Source organism: Anopheles marshallii, chromosome 3 (assembly GCF_943734725.1).
Source record: "Anopheles marshallii chromosome 3, idAnoMarsDA_429_01, whole genome shotgun sequence".
Lineage (NCBI taxonomy): Eukaryota > Metazoa > Arthropoda > Insecta > Diptera > Culicidae > Anopheles > Anopheles marshallii.
The window spans coordinates 45,680,011-45,704,269 of record NC_071327.1 but is presented as its reverse complement, the minus strand read 5'-3'; the positions used below and the strand labels follow the sequence as shown (position 1 = coordinate 45,704,269).

General features: G+C 42.7%; 1 protein-coding gene across 1 annotated transcript in view; it reads right to left on the bottom strand.

The window, feature by feature from the left end:
- Nucleotides 1-24,259, bottom strand: part of LOC128713364 (uncharacterized) — a 45,970-nt gene that overhangs the window by 7,485 nt on the left and 14,226 nt on the right. Inside the window, exon 8 of the mRNA XM_053808221.1 lies at nucleotides 10,697-10,829. Within this exon, the coding sequence (XP_053664196.1) occupies nucleotides 10,697-10,829 (133 nt within the window). The remainder of the gene's footprint in view (nucleotides 1-10,696; nucleotides 10,830-24,259) is intronic.

Below are 24,259 nucleotides of genomic sequence, written 5' to 3'. Positions count from 1 at the left end.
CACCTTTGCCTCTTCAGCGTTCTGGCGTGACCCATTTCCTATGCATCCACCCGGGAAACGATCATCTCCGAACAATGAACACACCGCCAACGCAGAACCCTTGCAGTACATACATCCGAATGGTGAAAAAAAGGAAATGATAGTATAATTGAGTTCGCACCCGAATAGCAACAATAAAAATAACCGTAAATGGTAATTCTTTTATCGTTCGTACGCTACGTTATTCCCGGAACACATTCATAACGCAGAAGAAACCAGATAAATGTCGGTAAATTATAAAATACCGTTTCGGTGCGACCAAGGATCAACGGTAGTCATAAAACCCATCTGAATTAGGTAGATGGTAAATGAAAAAAAAATGTTCCAATCATGCAATTTCTACAGGAGAGTATTACTATCAGCATGACACAAAACATGGTGTTAAAATTAAGCCAATTCTGACGTATAAAAATATACTACAATTGGGAGTTGTACAACGAGTAATGCATGTTTTAACGCATCCGATTTGTCTTAGTCTGTAGAATTTCGTCCATAATTTAAGTGATCATCAGGTTTGCTTGAAAAAAAATTGCATAAGTTTAATAACCACTAACTTCAATAACTATTAAACTTTGTAGATAGACGCAATGCAACAATAATAGTAAATATTTTGCATCGTTGTATTGATTGCTGTTATCCAGTGACGTTCGTTCGCTAGATCGTGACATGTGAAATGATGTAAACTTTTTACGTATGGACCACTTAGTTTCCATGGCTAGCACCATGACGAACTAATGCGATCTGATTATAAGGAGTAAATTGATGTTTTATAGCTATTTGATTTGTCACATTAGCCACGTGGTGTATTAATGGGCCAGCTTGCTTCACTACTTCCTTAGATACCCTCATACTCAATGCTAGGTTCTTGAGTTAAAATGAGAAAATTGGAACTGATTATCGATGATTTACTAGTTTTTCTTCGAACAGTTCGAGAATGGAAGAGAGAATCTGCTTCTACATCCAAACGATTCACATTAAACTGCTCGGAATCGTGAAAAACCCTATCTAATAGCACAAGTACTACTCAACTCACAAATAGTAGAACAACGGTGAAAAAATTTCTCACTGTAACTTAAAATCACTATAGCACTAAGTTCCTTTTTGAGAACTGTTTTAAACCAGGCAATACAAATTACAACCTTTTTCGTAACATTTATACTTTGTATTGTTCTTCACAACACACACACACAAATAATAGCTTCTGCCACATAAAGTAAGGAATGCATCCACGTTGCGGATCGTAGCGGTCTAGATTATATAAGTTAAATGTCCCGAAACGTGACAGTGCTCAGCCATGAATGCATCTGTGATAATAATACCAATGGTTATAACCAGTGGTAGCAGACTCGATAAAACCAATTAATATAAATGTAATCTCTTAATCCAATCATCACATACAGTCCACAACGCATATATTTTGCCTTCCTTCATCGATGCACACCTGTCGTCGAATGGTAAACCGGGCTCGGTCGATCAACGACGGCACCCAACAGTGACGAATGACTGACAGTGGTGAAAGACAGGCCAGCTGTTTACTTGCACTCGATCCAGTCGATTACAACCGACGATTGGGCTCCGAGTGATGTAATGGACCATATCCCCAAACACACCACCAATGACACCGACCAAGAAGACGGAACAGATTCATTAAGACGTTCCCATTCGTATGCATTGCAAAATGGAAAAGCGAAATGATGCAGGAAAAGGACACCTTGAAGTAACTGTCGGTGTGAAAGAGTTTTAGTGATCTGTGAACTAACAATGTTGAAGTCCAGAAGTCCACTTTCCTGAAGGAAGTAGACAGGTCACATTTAGTAGAAGCGCTCAGGAGTAGGTACGGGTTTTGGCGCGTGATAGCCGAACTCATTTGCCATTTCAACCGCACTAAATTATAATCCAAATAGAAACAGACCACGTCCTAGTTGTTTTCCCTTCCCAATAACGACACGGTTATTGCTGCTGTTACACACTCTATCCCTTCTCATTCCTGCAATTGTGACTATATAGATTGTAAAGACCTACGGAAAGAGGACACACAGGTCTGATTTTCGCTTCGATTCTGGAACGATGCGATCTTTGATGCTGTAAAATCCATAGCCGATAGTTCGACACAGACACTGAGCAATGTTGTGAAATATGCCACAAAGACTCGAACAATTGAACATACAAGCTGTCGGCGATCGTCGTCCTGTTTCCTGTTTCGGTCACTGTGAGAGACGCTTAATTTTCTATTTTAATTTAATTTCTGAACACCCGAGACAACGGATAGTGCAGCTGTACCAACCGGCCGGAATGTGACCAGACCAATCATGCATGCTCTCGGGAGCCGGTCCGCTACACTGCAGCATATACACATCCAACCGCAAAGGAGGTGACCCTGTCTACCTTTTACACTTCAATCCAGGGGCGCCTCTGCTCCGGTTATGGTAGAAATTTCACCACAACCCAGTCCTAAACATCGGTGCTTGTTCCGTTTTCTATAGACTGAGGACGTAATCCTATTGTGTGAGTGTGTTTCGTTCTGCAGCAGCGAAATTAACACGCGCCGCAAAGTCCCACCAAGAGTCGGTTACGAAACACATTCAGCACTACACGCGGGCAAAGCAAGTGATCCTCTAGAGCAATTTTCCCGATTTTTCTCCAATAGGACACTGGAGGTTATAAAAAAAAACAACAAAACAAGCACATACTTTCCATACCTCTTGCCGATCGAAGCATAAACGGTATCGAGCTGAACAACATCGTTTACTTCCACATTATCTACCATTCGAATGGTACCGGTAGTCCATTGCTTGGGTAAAGAAAAATGAAGTTTGCAAAGGTACCGGTACCCACCGCAATTAAGAACTCTACTATAACTGGGACGGAAGTGCGTTTGCCGTAGAGCACAAAATCGATATGGATTGCATATTATTTACCTCGCTTTTATCGTTGTGCATTTAAATTTTAATTGAATTGTTCGCCGTTGTTAATTCTTATGGTGGGCCATTTTTCTTTGTAACGTTTCATTCAAAGGCACCGATCGTTCACGCCATTTCTCCTTTTACGTCCAAAACGTACAAAACAATGGAAACAACCATTTCAGCCATATTGAAATGGTACATTGTCCAAATATTGAACCGAATGGTGCAAACTACTCTTTTTAACTAATGGTGAAACTATGCTAAAACCATGAGTTTCAACCAGTGGTATGATAGCATAATGTGACGTTGCCTATGATGTACCGTGCAACATAAGCAGCTTTTCCGGGATGACGAATAGAACGAGGCGTCCTGCAAGTCAATAAATATTTGCCATAAATTTATATCTTCATTCTTCTGCTCCATATCATAGTATGAACGGTCCAATGGAGCTCAAAGTGGTAGTAAAATGTCGCTAATATGTTGCCTAACAGTTACGGCGGCCGTCCTAGTGTTCGCGTTTATCAACACACTTTCCATCAGGTTTGAGTGAGAGAAGTTCGCAATGCCATATTTCCAAACTTTAAGCCACGGACAAAAGGCAAACTTTTTGTCTGTTCGTGTAAAGGAAGCTTAGAGTGGTCTATTATGGAAACAGCATAAAGTTAACTGCCCGACGGTAAAACATGAACGGCTGCGCTTATGATTGTGTCCACGCCCAACTATTATGCTGAAGAAGAGTGTTACAATAACTACAAAACTAGAACTTAATAACGAGTGCCTAATGGTGGATGGATATCATAAATTCTATCTTCCTATAGTGCTTTCAAACCCATTTCCACTCCCGTCGAACCTTCCACGCAACGTGAGTTCACGTTCAGTTTAAATGCAACACCATTCTACCGCTTTGTTTATGTTTGCTGTCCCGCATCCAAAGGGTTTATTTCGATGTGAATGCCACTCACAAGTAGTTCTGCAGGAAGGTGCGTTCCGTTGCTTCGAATGGAAAATTTTATTGTACTGACGATGGGGATCACCTACGGGAAGTCGGTGTGTATTCGTCCTTCGACGACGGAACATTGTACCGGCACACCTGTTACTGTTACTGTTTCGTAAACATTGTGATTGGATATAATTTTTGCGATAATATTAGCGGTCAAGAAAGCTCCATCATCACTTCCCATCCTAGAAAGAAACTATTTTTTGCTGGATTTAACCGTTGTAAGTCTGAAGCATCAAACGCACAGCGATGGTCTTCGAAATAAGGTCACCTCAACTCATTCTTGCTAATCAATGAAACGAAAAAATACATTATTGTTAGGTATTATTTAATAAAATCAGAAACACCATTCGATTTTTTTACAATTTGTGATAAGTTTAATTGACAAAAGAGCAATGACACTAACTGATTAGATTCGATTTGTTCATATGGAGTGGTATAGGTTCAAATTATCGAAAGAATGCATATCAATGGAACAACGAACTAAAACCGAATATTAGTATAGCCACGATCTAATATACTAAATCCACGAACAAAATGGTTTGGTATCCTCAAGGAAACTCAATCGTATTCCTAGTGATTATAGAAAAATTCTAAACATTCTTCACAAAAAAGCAAAGCTGTACTGCTTCTAACTTTAGAGTACAGAAAGGTTAAATAACACGTTATTGTCCCGCGGTTTTCGACAGTAGAGGACAAACAAACAACATACTGTCAACAGTACCATATGGATCGGTGTCCTGTAACAAAATTGACGGTTTCGGTTACATAGTAAAAAATTATCAGGAAAATATCGTTACGTCAAGTATGCCTCACGTTGATGTTCCTTCGAGTAATTTCGCCGAAAATTTGACTTGCCCAATCGAACCGTACATTAAAATAAACAGTGAAACAAAAATATTTTTCTTTAGCGGCACAACAACCTTAAGAAGTCTAAAGCCTGTCATGGTTAGCTTTCCACGACATATCAACACACACCCATTAAACGCTAAAACTATAGCACATTATGCAGCAACCTTAATTCGTTGACCCTCACTGTACACCATTCGCACATCTGATATGTCTGTCAAATAGACACGCCCGTAATAACGGCGCAGAACACACAGTGTGCATATCTCATTTTTAATAACTTTATTAGCGCTTTTTTGTCGTTTTATAGGGCAATTTAACCTTAGTACATACAGCACTGCCATTGGTAGCTTATAATGACCGGATGCACAATCCACTAGACTTCAAACACAAGTCACATTTAAAATATTTAACGTTGAAAAAAAATGAACATTTACACAAAAAAGATTTACACACAAATGTTATGGAAAACTCTTTTCTTTTACATCGTTACGATGCAAGTTCTGTTTGTTTTTTCAACCTCATCGGTGGAGCAAATTAAGTGCCCTAGCTCCAGCAACAGGAACGACGAACGAACAGCCGCCCGGGCGCTGTGGAGGTACGATTTGCACAGGGTATGTGTGTTGTAGGCTTCAGGAAGAGTGGGAGGCTCACTTCCGATCGGAAAAACATTCATCGCTATTATGAGTGAGCATTAGTGAATCATAATTTATTGTAATGCCATTCCGCGCGCCACCCAGCATAGGAGTTGCGGAATGGGGATGAAAATTTTCCACGCAGAATGAAAGAATGCACGAGATGTTACCTTAGACCCCCTCAGGAAGGCCACCCCTCAGCTCGCCGCGTGTCTTCAAACCGTTCGAAAGTACGCTTCGATGGGAACAATTTACAAGACGGTAATATAGAAAAAAGGCCACCAAGGATAATGGAGGCACAGTGGTGGTAGGTCTCTCTGCGTTTCCATTTCCCAAGCGTCCCCTCTTACTTCCGTGCAAGCAGACTATATTATACCGAGGGAACATGGAAAGGCGTTTTGGCGTTTTTACGATTGTTATTTTTATGAGAGCTTCGGCAAATACCGTTCCTTCGGCAGGGAGTGGGAGATTTTCCCGGGAGGGTTTTTTTAGATCGACGGCAGCACGGCACAGAGCCTCGCGCCTCGTTTACACCAAGGTCGGTTAGAGTTGTGTTTCGGTCCTTTGCATTTGTGCTCCTAACCTTTCGGCTCCAAGCAAACGTGTCCTACACGGTAAGACATTCATCTCCTTAGGACGCTCAGTGGAGCAGGCTCGCCGTGAGCGAAAACAAAAACAAAAAACGTAGGTGTGGTAGGCAATAGATAATTTATTATCGTTAAACAACCAAAGGGGAAGCATCCGGAAGGAGGTTTGCCGAATATCCGCGCGCCCTACTGTTTATACGATACGCACCAAAACAGGCACATGCACGCACACATTGTCTAATAGATTTCCCGAATTAAACTGTTGCAAAATTTGATACGTTCCCGCCGTCGTTTCCGCTACCTCCAGACCCTCTAGCCGGGAAGGAGAACCACCCCGAAACAGAATGCGTTCCCTGATGTAGAAGTGTGGTTTGGTGATGATGAAGGCGTTGCCACTCAAACGCACAACAGTACCGCGCGCACCGAATCACCTTTACGGCACCTTGTTGAGGCGACGATGGCGACGCCTTGGCGTAGCCGCTCGTCGAACAGGGAATTAATAGGGATTACTACGACGAATACAACGGCTGGTGGTGCAGACGATGTCAGAGTATTTACTGAGCTTGAAGGCAACAGTCATTAGGCGACATCAGTGTTTCGGCAGCGGTACAACACACCCACTACAACTGCGTTGGCAAAGTGTGAGGTTAACGCGCTTTATTCTTTGCTTTCGAAAGTTGAAACGTTTTCTTTTAGCATATGACAGATTATAAACATATCACATTATGTCACTTTGTCCCTAATCTTAAGGTTTTAATATATGTACCTACTATTAAAAAAGAAATGCACACATACCAGACATATCTTGAATCGCTCATACCATAATCAAAATCGCTCCATTAAGAGTGATTAGCGTTTATGGCACCAACAGTCAAACAAGTGGAAAAGAAACGAATCACAAAGAAGCCTATCAAGTTCCATAGCAAAACTGTTGGGGAGCAATGGCTCTGTTACGCAAAGCTACTTCGAACCGTTTCCGTCCACCCAGAAATATCAACACAGCAGTAAATGGGTTTCGATTGTTTTTCCTGGTCGTATAATTATGTTCTTCGATAACAACCCGTTCCCACTGACGGTCATTCGGAAAAAAAACAGTGGTCCATTCTCCTCAAGAAAACCAACTCAATCCAAACGCCGAAATTACAACCACCAGAAGGATAGATGAAGCAGCACTGAAAGATTTGGAAATCCTGCTTCCACAACAGCGCACCATAGTTGGAGGGTTTCATACTGCTTGGAGCAAAGTTTAGTCGCCGTATACTTGTCACGAGCATACTTCCACCACCGTAAGCACTTCACTTCACAAGCCAATGCTGTTGTTACTACTCAAGACGCAAACACCGACGGTTGATTTTCATTTGATGATCGAATGCTGTTTGTTGTTTTCTCCATTTTTCGCAGCGCAAAGCAACAGAAGAAGATTGATTGATCCTTAGCAAAGTGAGAGCAACGAGTACCAAAGCAGTTACTTCGGAATAGTACCAGACCCCCAACCGGAAATCGGTCTCGGTGAATTTGTTTCGGAAAGAGAAAGGAACAAGGTACCTATCACGATATTTGAGAGGTTTTTAAAGATGCTTTATCGCTTTTTAATCTGCTGGCATGATTTAAGCGTCCATCATTCGGCACTCGTTTGATTATCTTGTTGGTGGCTGCTTTCGAGTTTTCAATCAGCAGCCCACTAGACGTAACTCGATTCATCACAAGCCCCATTCCGGATGGGAAATTACGATTTTTTTCATCGATGCATAATTTGAGACAAATCGTTGGGGCAAAACGTTTGGTGAAGTAGCAATGCATATTGTTAAGGACCCCGAAAACGGTCCCTGGTCGCGTGGAGGCATTTGTGAATTTTAAGAGAAAATAAACCCACCGTACATCCTGTGTTGAATACTGTGAATGTGTAGGGAAATATAAAAACGAGAGAACAGAAAAAAAACGAAAGTACAAATCAGGGTTGTACAATCAAACAGAAGAGCAGGCATACCCGTGGGAGAGCACGTGCTAGCGAGGATCTGTTTAAGATAAACAATCGAGGAAAAAGGTAATAAGCTACGAATATTTGATGACATGGGACGCGGATAAGATAGCACGTAACCGCCGGGGCACATCCTTAAGTGGTACGGATAGGTTCAATATTTGTTCAAATAATAAAAATTTCGACGACGGAACGAAACGCGTACCGCGTACTGTGCTCCGGGAAGACAAATATTGAAGAAGTGAAATCGTTCGATTTCGCAAAGTGGTTTTGCAGTGTAAGTGATTCGAAGATTACCGATTTAGTAAAGGGAATCTACGGCACCGAGATTGTATTCGATTGGTATCGTTTTGAGATGAAGCATGCCGAGATGATTGCAAAACAAATAGAATCAGTAGGTTGATCGGACCCGGATTTAGAACTAATTTTGTCGTTTCTTTTGAAGTTTAGAACAGTGACAATATTTTGGACCAAAGGCGATGAGAAGGAAATTTGATTTTTTTTCTTAAATAAATTTATGACTCTTTCAATTTAATTACTTCTTAACTGGTAATTCAGGCAATGTATGCAAAATTAGTGAACAAATTAAATTACGTTCTTTTCGGTAGGATTTCTAGGCAGGCACATTTTAGAATTCCTTTTATCATGCTTTCAAAACATATAAAATAGATCTTGAGTTACTATTCAAACTTATTTGTCAGCCCTTCTCAAAACCCGAGCACAGAGTATTGATTCCTGGACAAACCAAGCGAAAACATCTGCCTCAAGTAGACAGAGCAAAATCATAACAAATACGGCGAGTTGTTCAGGCATCACTCAAAGAAAAGGTGTATGCAGGCTAATCTTTTCTACCGTTGTGTGGGTTTTTATTTATTGTGAAAAAGATCCGATCCGATCTCGAACGAGTTCGGCAAAAGCATTAAGCGAAAGGGCATAGGGTAAAAATGCATAACTCCAACGACAAACAAAAACAACCCGCGATTTATCTAGTGTGGTAAGTTTTTCTAGAAACTAAGGTTGCGGTTATTTGTGGAAGCTATATTTTCCGTCGGCTTTGATGGAAGAAAAAATGTTGAAATGAAAAAATAAAAACAAACACGTTTTGACAAACAAATAAAATCTTTAAAATGACAAATACAGATTGGTAAATCTGATACATGAATACATGACTTTCACACGAAGAGAGCAAATATTATGCTATGATGTTCAGGACGTTGAAAATTGAAGATAGAAAATTGTTAGCAAAAATATCGATATTTCAATACAGCAATACAGTTGAATTTAGAGAACATTCAATCAATATTCAATTTAGGAGTTCTTTAATTTGTCATCCAATGTTCAATGTCGTTGGCGCACATCGTAATTAAACTTGGAGCTCCGACGCAATCCGCCTCAATAATTATCGTCAAAGTAACAGAGCCTAATACTTTAATCCTTCCGTCGCCGTCCTTGCTTCCTTACAGCGAGAGCTCCTATTTCAACTCTCCATCTCATTCCTTGCTCTCAAAGCGAAGAGCTGGAAAATATGACAATCAGATTAAACTGTCAAATTGGTTCTCCAAACTTTCGAATCAAATCTATCCTCTGCCGTGTGCGGAGCAGGAGGCAACCATTCTTTTCGCGCTGTGTTAATCTTTCACTTCCTCCAGCCACGTTTTGGAAGCCTTCGCCTTCCATCGGTCACCATGACAGTCGTAAAAAAAACGAAAGTCCTGTATTGCCGTGCGTTGATTATTGAATCGTTGCAAATTAGCAAAGACGAACGCAGAACGTTCCAGGATATGGAATGAGAAAATCTGAGCTTTCTGCCCATGGCCTTGTATGGAACGCAGTTGATACTGGGTCCAAATCGCCTTAATTGACAATGCTCAAAGCTGCACGATTTTGCACAGGTAAGCCGTACGATTACTATTCAATTAGGTAGTGGAAAAAGAAGACTAATGAACCATTTGATTCGTCTTCGATTCCTAGGGATTAAAATTGGAGGCTCGTTCTACTTCGAAGCAATATATTATTCTCATGCGTTTATGGTTTGACGTAAGAAAAATCAAACCAGAAGCACTATCTACTAAAAAAACACCTTTAACCATTTCAGAATCAACTAATAAATTGATGAAAGTATAGCAAAGAATCGCTTTAGTTTGATTTAATGGCGTCTTTCACTGGTTCAAAGTAACGATGGATGGAGAACTTCTAAGTTGAGCAACAGGGGGAAAATGGCGCGAAAACGCTTTCTTCCTCACCACCCCTGAAGCACAATATACTTTTTTTCGAAGATAAAAATAACATGAAAACATTATGACAGATATGAATAAAATATGCCCAGGTAAACCAGGCCACGAGGGCATCCGAGAAAAACTCCCGCAAGACAAGCGTCGTACGGAGGGGTACGACTCAACGAATCCCTACGGATATCGCCCACACACCCGAAGCAGTTCGGAACCGGGTTTTCCTACCGATCGGAATGTTTCGAGAAACGAACCACCCAAAGGCGAACTTTTTCGGCTCGCAACAGCCGTGATGACGAAAAATGATGATGATAATGACGGTGATGGTGCGAACGAAACGCGGTAGGATATTGAAAGAAATGCTTCTTCTTCATGCGCGTATCAGATCGCATTAAATCGTACACACGCACAACAGCCACAGTCCGGAGGCGATCGGGCGCTGGCCGGTCGACTAGAAATCATCATTTCACCTTCACTTACCTCAACCAGTGACGTTTAGTGACATTTGTATGACAGCAAACTGCATCGTATTGATCGGCGAACCAAACCACCAAGATGATGTAGAACGCGGTTGTGGTGTCGTTGAAGAACTCCGACATGATGGCTTCCATGCCTGTAAGCAGAAAGGAAAGAAACGGGAAAAAGCAGGTTGAGAATCGTGGAACTAGAACTGTTTGATTGTCGGGTTCGGGAGCAAGATTAATCACGTGTCAGAAGCGTTCAGTATCTTGTTCGGCCCAACAAAAGAGCAGTTGGTACAAATGGAAAACAAAAATCATATCACACGTAAGAGGTATATACTACGGGTTGAAGGTAAGACAGACGGAAAAGCAAAAACCGGCCCCCAGTAATAGGTTAAAAGGTTTTAACCTTTATCACCGAGGGGATTTTCGGCAACTTTCGACAAATTGCGATCGGCTGTGCGTGAACAAGTGTGCACACATTTACGGCAGTATCTAGACGTGTCAGGGTGAATTTACTATCCACACACACAAACTCCAGTTTTGTTTCGTTTCCGAAAACAAAACTCCAAAAAGACTTTTAAAAACTGAGCACTTTTCCATGGTTTTAAAGCAACTCGTAAGCTTTAACGTAAACTTTGTCTGATTTTTATATTTCTAGGACAAAACAACATCCATGAAACGGTAGACAGTAAATTACCACGCGCACAAATTATTTGCCATAAAAGTGTATGATGGCGGAGGATTTAAAATGCAAAATAAATTTGACTGACCGTACCAAAACACCAATTCCAATGGCAATGTGCACTTACGTTTACAAAACATTACACCTTACACGCACACTGAAAATATTGGGATGCGGAGCCCTGGTGGAACTCGTGGCATAATTTCATTGCCGTGCCTGCGCATCGCTGAATAAAGACATAATAAAATACGTAACGATTATGACTATGACAAATCACGATGTTACTCATCTCTTTCTTCCAACCGGATAGACACGCGAGGAGTTTTTGATTATGGACGGTATAAAATTTAAAACTTTCAAGTCATTCAGACACGGTTGAGATTGCTTGAAGCAATGCAGGGATGAAGTGGTTATGGCTTGAGAAAAAAAATCTAGATGTCCTTTCGATTGAACAGGTCGATCGATTCAGTATGAGTTGCAATTTGTATTCACAGCGATAAGCACACACTGCCTGATTGGAGGAGAGCATCCTGGGGTGCAGTTTCGATGTGTGGGACATATCTTCGACCACCAGCCACCACCAAGGGTAACCATTTCCAAGCTTGCAGGAAGAACCCGACGAATACAATGTACTCTGCCCAGGACACACTCTTTAAGGACGACGTCGTCATCGAGGGTGCTTCGCTCCGGTTTCTGATAGGATCGTATCGAATTTAATTCACACCAACCGAACCCAACCATACACTGACGGAGGAATATAGGAGCAGCACAAACACGGTCGCACCGTACCAAGCTTGCCTTGGTTGCTGGCTGGCCAAACATCAAAATGCTCTACCTCCACGCTCGTGGGCAGGGTTTGGCACCGGAAGAGGAAGACTATGTCGCGCACGTTCCCTTTTTGGTCTGCTCGGTAAGATTGGGATGACATGCCTGGGCTGGGAGACCCATAGCCGCGGACCATGTGCCCGGTGTGTACATACGCTAAAATAATTTATATGTAAAACGAGACATCGGACGTTATAATATGTGAAATAGGATAGAAGATGAATGCTTCTTCGCTATATCAATACCACCCCCTACACGTACGGTCTTCTGTTTTGGATCCGTACTTCCCGATTTGCCACGTTCCTCCAACGAGTTTTACGTGTAAGTGTGTGCGTTAGTGCACGTAGGGTTCTTCAGTTTGGACATGCGTTTGCTTTTGTGTCGCATGGCTGCATGCATGCGTGGGCTGCATGCACGCTACCGTGTGTCGAATATCCTTGGGAAAACTAAACTATCTCAAGACGGTGACGACGATCACCGACCTTCTGCCAGTTCTGTGCTCTTTTGACATAAGCATTGTTATTCGCTGACACATACAAGCATTTTCATTGCAAGGAATTCTAAACCATCCGTAAAGCGATTCAATTAGCCATGCGGTTAATTTGTGATAGAAAGTTGCATCACATGTAAAAAACATGGCGTGTAACATGGGTAAAGCGCATAAATCGGAAATCAGGTTAGAAACGAAATCCCCTGCAGCAAGCAATTCGTGTAAACAAAATCACTCTGCAAAAATTAAAAACGTTGCACATCGAATGCATCGACAAATTAGACAGGAGAAAAAAATACGATGATTGAATTGAAAATATGCAATATTAATTGAAAATAAAACATAAAACCCCTGGATGGCGACCGGAAACGTATCGCCCAACCCTTTTTCTCCTGCGGTTCCGTGTGCACTCGGCTGAAAGATTGCGCAGTTCATTTGATTCGCAATTGTATTTGCCCCACGGGTACCAAATGGTACTCCGCATCAACCGGGATCGTTAGGAGTTGTTGGGGACGAAAAAAAAAAGAAAACTCGTACACTCGGCTGGATAAAAATGAACGAGCGTAAAAAGTGACGCGAAAACAATATATTTGATTAATTTGTTTGATTAAATTCAATATTCTTCTTCATCATAATCAAATTAACACGCATCCACCCCGCTCAGTATGTAGGCGAGTGTGCACATCACCATCATCATCGTCGTCGTTGGTTTGGGATGACAAAATTGTGTTGTGCTGGGAAAAGGGAAATGGTTTGAGGAGAGCGAATATGTGTGTGTGTGTGTGCTGTTGTGCAACGGTGTCGATATCGGGCTGGTCCTTTCTCACATCGGTGATGTATGTGCGGTGATAAATAACTGTCTACCCGCAACCACATGTATTGAACGTGAGGATGGCCGACGGACGAGACCAGCAGAATCGGCACACATACACACACACACACACACACATTGGACGTTTGGTGATGAAAATGGACAGCCTGTTGGACAGTGCTTCCCAAAAAGGACGCACGAACTCCTTGTCCGATGTTTATGTGAAAGAGAGCGAACCTTTTTTGATATGCGCTCATCAACAGAGCTTTTCCGGTCGACATTGTTGATATGGACACCGGGCAAGGGAAAAACAGAAACACGTCCATTTTCCGGCGTTACCTTTACACCACTTCACTACACACGTCTGCCTGGTTGGACGAAGGGAGGGGACAGTATCTCATTGCAGCCACAGCAAATAACCGAACGAAACCATATTCGCCATCGAGCACGCAACAGGCTTTACCACAACAACTCCCGAAAGTGCAGCGAGAGTAGCGTTCGAATTACCCGCGTAATGGGTTCGTCGCAGCGCTCCGAGCGCATTACGACGAGACGGATGGATGGATAGAAAAGTATGCATGTCCACCCGTCGGTCACTTGCGGACAGATTGACTAATTCGGAAAATTTATGACACCACCATCGACTCGCTTACACGGCGAAGAAGCGGATGGCTGGCCGGTTTTGTACGTGTGTCCGTTCTCACTTGCGCTCCTCCGGCACCAGGACGGCGGTGGAGGTGGCGGCAAAGTGCGACGATACGTTTGGCACAAAACGAGCAATTTTACTGCCCGATGTAATTGATCGGAAATGGGTTTGTTTGCTTTCCAGCACTCATCATCGACGCCATCGTCATCATCGACAGTGACGGTCGACGTCGTGCTCATCATACATTGGAGATGTTCAAACGTACCGCCACACCAAGAAGAGTTCCACTAGAATGGTTTCTAGCGAATATTTGGTCCCCTTTTTCGACTAACCAATCGGGTTGGTTATACGATACCCCATCCAACTCTCGTACGCCGTCCATCATTGACTAACCGACAATGTGAAATGCTGAACGATGGTCGATCGTAACCCGAAGATTGAAACCATACCAAACGTTTCTTCGTCCATCCGCGGTCTGATACACCCAGTCGGATATAGTACGATGGCGAGAGATGCGCTCATTGGTGCAAATTGAATCTTTTCCTCTAGTGGGGAATTTGGTTGGTAGGGTACGATCTATCGAGCTTTCCATAATCCTCATCCAGAACCGGGCGATTTGTCACGGCCTACCGAAGCTAAAATGAGAAATCAAACTCGAAATGTAATTTATGATATCAAATTGTCCACCATAGTGCAGAAGTGTCATATATTATGTGCCACATACGTTTCGACGGAAAGACAACCACAGCCCTCAATCTTTTGCTGCTTTTTGAGCGGTAGCGATATTGTGTTACTCATCGTCCACCCACCACCCAGCTGATTCCGACACACGGGACAACGGGTAACAGAAGTTGCGTTGGGCAAAATTCCCTCTCCCCAAACCGTGTATCCCACGAGATTCCTCCTCCAGCTTTAGCCATGTCATCCATCATGGCCCGTTACCGGTTTCAGATTTTTCTATACCAGCGGCAATTCACATACATACACACTATCATTGCACCGGGAACATTGTTTGCTTATGCTCTTCATTGCGATTAATAAATCTTGATCCGATTTCATTTCGCTAAACCACCAACCAAAACCTCCCGCGTTACGTTCCAACTCATCTCATAACTACATCGTACTCTTATACATGTGAGAGACCGAATCTGGCAGCAACTTAGTGGGTTTCATATTTTTCTAAGGAAACCGAATTGATTCTCCGTGAAAAAAAAAACAACAACAACAACGAATCCTACACTTAACCGGAAAACCTCATTTATGGAGATATTTTCTCAGATTGATTATAAATAAGTGCTTTCCCCTCGGGTTGCTTCCATGGAAGCCACTTTTGGAGATGGGAATTATACTCACTCTTGAGTGTGTTGTTGCACGCACCCTGCTAGATAATGGTGGGGGGGCATGATCCGTTTCAGTGGGCCCCGTAAGATGAAGCACGCGTGAACACATCCTTAGAAACAGATGCCAAACACTGCTTAAAGTAGGCTGAACGAAAGGCACTTTAGCTTAGATTTTCTGACCATCGTGATACACTTAGACGCTGATCCAGCAAGCAAGCCCCTACGTTTCACGGTTATACTCCGCTTCTCGACGCATCACAATCAGTCTTCAGCGCTATCGGAGATGGTCTTGTAACCGAATTATTGACACTCAGTTGTTGCCTTTGGTACGGACGAAATGATATCGATCCGTCTTTAGCTTGCCCAGTAAGGCACGTCTTTAATTGAATCGTGATTATTTCTCATTTCGTCTGATTAAGAAAATAAATTAAGCGAACTTTTTGGTTTATTATCATTACTTCTCTAATGACAATGAATTAGGAATGGTCTCTGGTATAAAAATGAATTTAACACGTCTGCATGGGACGTACAATTTTAGCATGAGGAACCATAAAAGATGTATTTACAGTACTTCATGACGTATCAAGCGAGCATCAATTAACAATATCTGTCAAAAAAAAGGTTTGTTTCTAATGCAAATTCGTTCAAAGAGCAGCCAAGGAACATACGAATCTTTTAAAACTACACAACTATAGACACATCCATTTCAATTTTCCAGTGCAATTCCAGTGCAAAATGCTCAGTTGACATTGATATCAATTAATCGGTCGGTCATGACAGCTGCAAAGATACGCTCCAACTAAAAGTGCACGCCGGGTTTTGCATTGCGATCATGCACCCTTAATACATCCCCAGCGTTTTACGGCTGCCCCGATTGATATAAATTAATTTATTTAATAATTAAACGAAGTTAAATAAACAACAAATTAACCCCACACGGAGCGGAATTAAAATGAGTCAACATTATCGTATAAATCGATGTCCCGCTGGAGCTGGAAATTGACACCCGGAGTGGATTGGCGCAACAGGGCACGCGGTACACACGCCCGTGCCCGAGACCATTTGTGTATCGAAATGTTGCCCATCCGCACGCAGGATGTTTATGTGAGCAGCGAAAGAGATCGATGGTGTAGGAAACACACAAGAAAAAATAAGTAAAACAAACGAACCGAAGAATGAAACAGCGAAGGCAGGAAAAAAACAGAAAGCTCGGAAAAACAGATACACATCCCACGTTCCTAAGCAATGAGCATCATGGTTATGGGACCATGGGCCCCAAGCACGAAGCGGGTGCGTAACCGAACTGGGCGGGCATCAACAAGATGGACCGAGCGGATCGGCAAAGTCGAAGGAAAATAAATATAGGGACACCGAGCGACCGAAGGATGAAAAATAGAGCGGTATTGCGGACAAAGCACACAATCCCCTTAGATGCGAAACGGACACGTTCCATTCCAGGGGACATTTTAAGCCTTAACGAAAACAAACCATCCTGGTCCTGGGGCTGGTCGATCCATGGCCGATCGGAGGATGGTATCGGGCGAGAAGATACACGTCGATATGGAGGAAAATAGAGAGATGGAAATGGCTGAAAGCGTGCGACGCTTCAGGTGACCGTTTAGGAACGTTCTTTCCGAGCCCGAGTAACTGGGGATGGCATCGAGATGAAATGGCAGGGTCAGAAACTGCGCAACAACGACACCAAACGGTCCTTTGGGATCCTTAGGCCGGTGTACGGTACTACAAATAGGGATAAAAACTACCGAAGCCTTCGATTTAAAAACTCCTGCATGTGACAAACGACCGGGCGGGAAGCAAGGAAGACACAAAAAGGGATTCGATTTGGAAGATTTTTCCGGGTTTTCTGAGGAGGAGGACGTTCAAATATGTACTCGTGAGCCTAACCATCGCATCGTAGACGCCATCGTATCGTGCCGGGTGGGGAAGATTGCTTAAACTGGGCTAAAAATGTTCCACTCATGGGGTGATAGGTACAGTAACCTCCACACGCCCACACATTTCCAAGATGTAAACGTACACAAAACAAGGCCGGATTTGGGGGCGGAGGAAAATCTGTCCAAGCCGAAGTAACAGGCCGAATGTCGGTGGAAACCGGAAACGAATTATTTGCTTCCCTGGTACCCAGGTATAATACACGATCGTTCGCACACCTCCCACTGAAGACCCCCACCCTTTGGCTCTGTTTGCTTTGTACCGGAGCAACATGGAACATCCGCTTCCTTCATAGGGTCACACATTGGCTAGAAGAAGGCATGAAAAAAGGAATAAGCCCGTGCGGAGAAGGTGAACAGTTGGAGCAACGCACATCACCGTGTTGTTGTGCTAAGCGCGTTACACCATCCGGCGCGCACTGGATCGAATGTCCGTCGCTTCGACAAAAGCATAAATAATTTCCCGCTGCGAGGACGACAACCGAAATTAGGCTGATGAATAAAAATGGTCGTCCGTAGACGTAGACTGCCATTGTCGCTGTCACTGTTGCTACTACTACAATACTACCGACGGTCGTACCCATCTTCAAGTTCTTCGACACCCGCGGCGGAACCGGCCCAAAAGCCGTACGTATTAGTTGAACTTTCTGCACCGCACAGGAAAAAGGGATATAAATGGTTCACTGGCTTACTTTCTCTTTGTTTAGGACCACCCTTCGCATGCGGCGTATCATCCCGCATTCGGGCCACATTACACTCGCACCCGAGAAGGAGACGCCCGGTTTTATGGATGCAGGATGTGTCGAGAAGTAATTAGAAAGATGGTTGGAAACTAATTGATTGAAATTGTTCAACATTTCAGCGCGATCGATTCATCGATCGGCGGTATTGAGACAATTCCACTGTACTGGGGTACTGGAGCGGGGAAATACAGTTAAATGCCCTCATCAGTTATATATACTTCCCCGAAAGGAACATTTGAAGACTAAGGCATTTCTTTTCTTTTGCGTACTGTTGCTTGCAAAACCTTCAAATTAAATTCATAAGCTGGAGTGTTGTATCGGTTTCGCGTATCGGCAATCGCGAGTCAGTGAAAAACATCGTTCTGAGAAACGCCTTTTATCGGCGAATGGTATTGAGAGCACATGCGCCCATAAAGGTAAGAAGCCAAACTTCACAAAGCTGGATCGTATTTATTGCCACTCTCACAAATCATCATCAATCGGTGATTGAGGCCCTGGGAAATTGTTTTCAATTGAATGAACACAAAAAATATCGCTCTACCGGATGATGAGTCTAGCAGATGTCGTATCGACAGGCATGCCTTTCAGCTGCGATTGCTTTGTTGGGTGCTACAAAAATTGTATCATGTCCGTTCTAGTTCTTCCACCATAATCCTCCAAACCGTGTGCCGGAAACAGCAACAACATCAAAAGTATGTGAAAGCAACTCACATTTGCCAACAGTGCTCTTTACACACTTCCTCGTCACAGTTCGACATCCTATCGGGGTCGGGAGGGGACATGGCAAGTCGAAAGCTAATCAAAAGTATGCGACGTTACCAAGGATTTCTGCGTTGCCAGAGCGATACACCATGGCAAGCAACGGGATCGAAAGGTTGACGAAGGAAATTATTCAATATTTAATTCCACCGATTGATTTGACGACCGAAATTGAACTCCATTTATAGGAAGCGGCACACACAACAAAATTCTGGTCTATTATAAACAGCCTCCACAACTCCCATAGATATGCTCCACAGCTGCTGGAGGGAATAGTGGCGAGTGGGGCGAAAAAATAGCATGAGGCAAAAAATGTGACAAACACATCATCGTTCGTATACTTTCACTTGGTCTATCAGACCTTCGTGTGTCTCTTTTATGGCGCTTGTTATGCTTCTGCATGTGCCAGTCTTGCTTTCATAAATGCCATTGTACCCAGTATGTTCACTCATAGCGAAAAGGTTCCGATTCTAAAGCTATTCCTTTTCAATACTCGTTTTTGTTCCTCCTGGTCGATGGTTCTTATTCAAGGTATCATGGTTTCTTCCCACGGTGAACCGCGCGTATACCGGCCGACGCAGGGTGCTTCCCTCAACATGAAATTATCGAAATGCTCTAATTGAATTTCCATGAAAACAGTCACAAAAAAAACATAATCGATGTTTGAAATTACAGAATTTGAATAATGTCCCAAAGGTCGACCACCATCAATTTCATCATTCCATTCTAGCGGATTTCCCTTGGTTGCTTAATTCTCCCAACCGTTAGCTTCCCAGTGACTATTGAAAGAAATATTACGATGAAAAGAAGTTTCCACAGGAATATCTTCGAACGGCCTATGATAATGTCACCACACAAATCAGCTCACATTATGTTAAAGAACAACGTATTAATTCGCATTTTTAATCACACGCATATAAGCGCTACAACACAATTCTTCAAATGCAACACATCAAAAGTATGGTTTAAACATTCCATTTCATAGTAAAAAAAAACCATCCTGTAAAGCTCAAAAGAAAACAACATCAATCGCCAACATCAATAAGCTGGCAATGTGAACGATGTTCAATACCAACTGACGATAATAAGTGTATCTCAGAAATGTTTTCTCCGAATGTTGAAGAAGCAAATGATGTCTTGAGGATAAAGTTGCCTGATAGCAACTATCTAACTTTGAAATTAGATATTTATCACACTGGCAATCATGTTTTCACACCCATTCCCTCCGGGCGTTTAAAGAAAATACCCAAGAGGAAGTTTTCTTCCATCACTAGACATCTACACCATTCCCTTCCTAGGATAGATACATCCGCAGCTTATAAGCGTTTGCAGTACAAAAACTAAACAGAGTCAAGTTAAATGGAATGGTCGGAAATTAACAACTTTATTTATTAGTAATTTGCATTATAATCATTTAAAAAATATCTACGTTACACACATTACATATCTACCGTCAAAAGAATACAACATAAAACATGAGCTTGGCCTAGTCTTCAAGATAAAGATAAAAGTTAGATAAAAGATAAAAGATAGTTTAGATAAAAACATAAATGAGTTTTGGGTTTTCACATTGATAGGATTATTTTAACAATGGGTAATATTCCATTTTGTTTAATAAATTGTTAAAGTGTCTTAATCATTAGACAATAAAGTTAATGGAAATTGTCAGAGTATGCTATATAGGTTTAACTTTTTTGTATTTGATGCATAGTCAAATACGTCTCTGTGGCATGGACTTTGTCCAAAAGCGAACTGACGCTAAACAGCATTTTCGACCCGTATGTGTGGAAGGACAATGGAGGACGAACAATGACAAATGACGGACTGCAATAACGAACTAACAGTTGTACGATGAACTATCTGTTCGTGCAGCGGATTAGACTCGTCAGGTTACGGATTCGAGACAATTGCGTGAGAATAACCAACAAACCCCTCGATTTTTGCAGTTTAGCTTCAGAGTTTATATTTGCCAGTGCGTACTACTTTTTTTAAACTATAACGAATACACAACTTATAACGAATTCGACGAGATGCACAAAGAAGCAATCATTTCAGCCTTAGTTTTCTTGTATTGCCGTTCTATAGTTTTTTTCATGATAACCTAACTTGGCTACTCGTCTTCCCAGTCCCAAACGAGCTTAGAGATCTGTTTGATCAGACATAGTTGAATAGTTAAGCTCGTTGAACGTTTACACGTTGGTTCGTTTACCTTATTCTGCAATCTCAAACTGCATTCAGATACATAATTGCAATACTGGCACCGCTTCGAAGGTGGATTATAAGCGGGCAAACCATCACCGCATGTCATTAAAGAGGGATCATTAACTTCTGGCAAATTTAAATCACTCTCCCGGTAAAACAGCATGTATTTAGTTTTATTCCGCAAACTCGAGTGAAAAATTGTCCCAAGTTTAAATAGTGCTTTATTTTCATTACAAAAGCTTTATCCCATCAATGTCGACGACACATGCTGCCTCTTTCCATCATCCATCGCACATTCGTACGAGATTCATAACACTTCGTTTTTCCACAAAACCATGTAAATCCCGCTCGTTTAGCAGCATGTGAGAGACGCAAATACCGAACGAGCGGAAATTCCAATGCACGTGTACATAAACATAAACCACGTGGACGTGGCGATGGATTCCCGCTGAAACACTACTCCTTCTGCGTCCTTCCCTGTGCAACGTTTCGGAGGAGGAACAAATCTCTTCAACTCGATGCTGAAGTATTTTTGTTGCTCACTAATTGGATTACAAAATCGGCAAATAAAGGTTAATGTAGCGGATTCAACAGTTCACCCCAACGCCAACCAACACCAACCACATTGGCGGAAGTGCTTTGCATCCTTTGCAGCCACACTACCGTGTACGGCAGCAACCGTCACTGCCTGCTTTCCTGCTGGCCCTGTGAAGTTCAGCACACTTGCACCATACGGAACGAACAGAGTTGGGTGTTGGCAAACACTCATTGGAAGACGCGTTTATGAATGAACTCGGGGAGTCGGCGAGTGTATGCACGAGCATCGTGCGTTTCGTTCGACACCAGCGAAGGGAAACATTTTGAAAGCAAGGATCTTCGTTCAATATGCATCGTTATTTCTGCATTTTCCGAATGTGTACATGTTTGCTGCTAAACGCTGTCCCTAAACGAGGGGCAGACCCTCTCTCTCTCTCAATATATATCTCTCTCTGTCTCCCTCCTTCACTTTTATCCCACTGTTGAGCATACTAACGCAAACCGACAGACACGGTAGTGTGTAAGTATCCTAGGGTATGTAAAATTCACTTGATAAGAGGGATTACAGTCATAACTTTTAATTGGTTTTATATTTTCGAACCCGTTTGTCTGCAAACCTGGAGCCACTAAGTTTACTGCTATAGGGCAACACGGATGCACGGTACGTGAGTTCGGGATGGATCCTATTCCCACTACGGATAGGAGCATGAAACAATTCAATACACCGTCCACCTGCATGTGCTCCTCCCGCAGACCGGTTCTTTGATTCCAGCATGCATCCATCCGCCTGCTCCCTACAAACGGCCGGAAACAATTTCGTTATGCTGTTTGCACGCTTTGGCACCTTTCGTAGTGCGTGTGGACTACGTCACCCTACACTAGTAAGCACCGAATGCTACTACCAGCACAGGATTCGGTAAAGGATTATTGAGACACACAAACCTCGAAAATGGATATAGGATAGGATAGGTAAGGCTTTTCTGCCATTGAACTGGAGGGTTGACGGGTTGGAGGTCAGTGCTCCACAATCACACGTTCAGTGGCCAATACCGTACCGCACCTGTCCATGATGGGTAATGAGAAGGTGTCACGAGACAGGCATGACACTCATAATTCCTCCTTTAAGCATACGAACATGCACTCTGCGTTGTTGGGGGTGTGGAACTGAACGCCTGGATTACGAAAGGTGTACACGGTGGTCGGTGGAATCGATGTTTACGCTCTTTTAACCACTTGATGTGTGTACCATTCAGCTTACACAGATTCCGATGGCGAAACGATATCCGGCCACAGTTCTCTGCCGTATCCTGGCCGGCACATGTTCTTGGAGGATGGTGTTACCAGGATGGTAAGAGTGGACAGAAAGCTTATGTGCAGATAGTTGCCGAAGGACAACAGTATTCTATCTTTCCCATAACTAAACTTGACGGATCACACGCACGCGATCAATGATTCTTATCGATAGCGGAAATAAAGTTTTCAACTTAAATTCTGCCACTTTCTCAAGAATTAGACTTACAATTCAACAGTCAATATTACGATAAGTACTCCACACCATCACCATAACAAGAGCATCTTCCCGTAAATGAAACTATTCCTATTGCATATAAATAAATACGCGATTAAATCAGTAAATTAAATCAAAAATGATTACTTTCGAGTCTATAGATATTTCGAAAGCAAAACCAATGCCTCTGCCGGCCTGTCCCGACATGCGAAAGCATTTAAGAATACCGGCACGTCACTGGGTTCAAAAATGCGTTTGCCTCAGCTCGACTTCATAATTGCCTCCTTCGAAAACTCTCCGTCACTAGCACAAGTTATGAATAAATTTCCCAACCAAAACTTTACATTTCACCGTACCGACTGACAAGCCTGACACGTGCATGTTTACCCAAAGGTCCAGCTTCAGCCCATGCGCGACTAAGACGATGTGTCACTTGACGATGCGCATAAATTTCCACTGCCGGATTATACACATCATCATATTCATTGAAAATCAATTCTTTAAAGCTGTGCCGTATGCCGCCACCCTACCGTAGACCATCGTCATGTCCTGCTAAGTGTCTTCGCTGCGAGATTTTCCACTTGTGGCATTTTGGTCGATTTGAACTGCTGGTGAGAACATCTTCACGAGAATAAACTCTATCAACCGAGGTGGAAAAGATCCGGACATGGACCGAAGCGATACACAGGGAATGAAACCGAATGTCATCACCACATCCAGTCGATACATTATGTAGCACACAGCTCCACTAACAGGTGCTCTTCAATAATCCATTTGCCTTGCCCCGCACCGAAAGATTGGTTTGTTCATATTCGGTCTTACGGAAACGTCACACATATTTCGTGTACGTGCAACCATAGAAGGCCAAAGGATCGTTCTACGGGTACCATACGATCCCGATGCATTTACCACCCGGCATCAAGGATGAATACATTTTGCAGGATTTCGTTTGTTTTGCGACTTGACAAAATTGATCGAACAAATTTAATTTGCATAATCTTGCAGAACCGTTCAACAGACAGTTCGATGATGGGAGCAAGTTGACAACAGCTCCTAGAGTGTACAACGATGAAATTTATAGTTTT